Source organism: Parus major, unplaced genomic scaffold (assembly GCF_001522545.3).
Source record: "Parus major isolate Abel unplaced genomic scaffold, Parus_major1.1 Scaffold539, whole genome shotgun sequence".
Taxonomy (NCBI): Eukaryota; Metazoa; Chordata; class Aves; order Passeriformes; family Paridae; genus Parus; species Parus major.
The window spans coordinates 1-1678 of record NW_015379427.1 but is presented as its reverse complement, the minus strand read 5'-3'; the positions used below and the strand labels follow the sequence as shown (position 1 = coordinate 1678).

The 1678-nt window shown below is 57.0% G+C and overlaps 1 protein-coding gene across 1 annotated transcript in view; it reads right to left on the bottom strand.

Annotated features, from left to right (window-relative positions):
- LOC107199263 (zinc finger protein 420-like) overlaps positions 1–1526 on the bottom strand; it is a gene marked incomplete at both ends in the record, with an annotated part of 9314 nt that extends 7788 nt beyond the window's left edge. The window contains one exon of the mRNA XM_015616599.2: positions 2–1526. Coding sequence (XP_015472085.1) covers positions 2–1526 — 1525 coding nt within the window. The remainder of the gene's footprint in view (position 1) is intronic.
- Between the last annotated feature and the right edge of the window lie 152 nt (positions 1527–1678).

Genomic DNA, 1678 nt, shown 5'->3' with positions numbered 1-1678 from the left:
GAATTTCCCAATTTTTTGGGATTCCTCCACACATTTCCCACTTTTTTGGGATTCTTCTGCACATTTCCCAATTTTTTGGGATTCCTCCACCACACACTTCCCAAATTTTTGGGATTCTCGCAGCCATTTCCCACTTTTTTGGGATTCCTCCGCCGCACACTTCCCAACTTTTTGTGATTCCTCCGCGCACTTCCGTATTTTCTGCGCTTCCCCCGCGCCCTTCCCGACTTTTTTCCCTTCCTCGTGCGTCCTGCGGTGCTTGGCCAACGCCGACGGATCCGAGAAGGATTTCCCGCAGTCCCCGCAGCTTTTCCGGGATCCGGCTCCGTGCGCCCTCAGATGCTTCTGGAAGTGGAGGGTGGAATTAAAACTCTTCCCGCACTCCCCGCAGACGTGGGGCCGACCCCCGGCGTGCGTCCGCTGGTGCCGGTAGAGGTGCGAAGTTCTCCCGAAGCTCTTCCCGCATTCCGGGCACTCGTAGGGTTTCTCCCCGGTGTGAATCCGTTGGTGCCGCTCCCAGTGGGAACTCCAGGAGAAACTCTTCCCGCAATCCCCGCAGCGATACGGCTTCTCCTCGCCGGCTCCGCCGTGGGAGCTCCGCCGGTGCCGGGCGTACTGGGATCGCGCTCCGAAGCCTTTCCCGCATTCCTCGCAGCGGAAAGGGCCTTCCCCGAGGTGAATCCCTTGGTGTTTCACCAACGCCGGGGCGTCTCCGAAGCTTTTCCGGCACAGGGAACATTTGTAGGGTCTCACCCCGGTGTGAGTCCCTTGGTGCCGCTCGAAGTGCAGGATGCTGCCGAAACTCCTCCCGCAGTAGGTGCAGATGTAGGAGCGACCCCCGGCGTGGCCGCGTTGGTGCCGGTAGAGGTGGGAACTCCTGGAGAAGCTCTTCCCGCATTCCGGGCACTCGTAGGGTTTCTCTCCGGTGTGAATCCGCCGGTGCCGGAGCCAGTGGGAACTCCAGGAGAAGCTTTTCCCGCAATCGCCGCATCGGAAAGGCAAATCGCCGGTGTGGAGCCGCCGGTGGGTCGCCAGCTCTTTATTCCGCCGGAAACTCTTCCCGCACTCCTGACATTTATAAGGAAAACCGCGGGGTTTCTCGGCGGCCGGATCGGCGCCGCCGTGGCCGCGTTGATGCCGGTAAAGGTTGGAGGAGACGTTGAAGCTTTTCCCGCAGTGGAAACACCGGAACGGTTTCTCCCCCGTGTGCGTCCGGCGGTGCTTGGAAAAATGGGAGCTGCAGCTGAAGCTCTTCCCGCATTCCGAGCACTCGTAGCTCTTCTGGAGGACGATGATGCTCTTGAAGTTGGAAAAACTTTGGGATTTTGGGCTCCTCTTCCGGCTTTTCCCCGACGTCCCCGGGTCGATTTGTTGAACCACGGTCCAACGTAAAGTTTCCCGCTCCGGGAGGTCGGGGTTGGGGAAGAGGCTGCCGGGATCTAATTCCACGATTTCGGGATCGTCCGGATGGGGAAGGTTCGAGTCTGGGGTTCCTGGGATTTGGGGATGGGGGGAAAAATGGGAATTCTGTGGGGTTTTCCCGGTTTTTTTTTGGTGGAATTTTCCAATTTTTTTTTGGTGGCTTTTTCCACTTTTTTTTTGTGGAATTTTCCACTTTTTTTGTGGAATTTTCCAATTTTTTTTGGTGGAATTTTCTACTTTTTTTTGTGGAATTTTC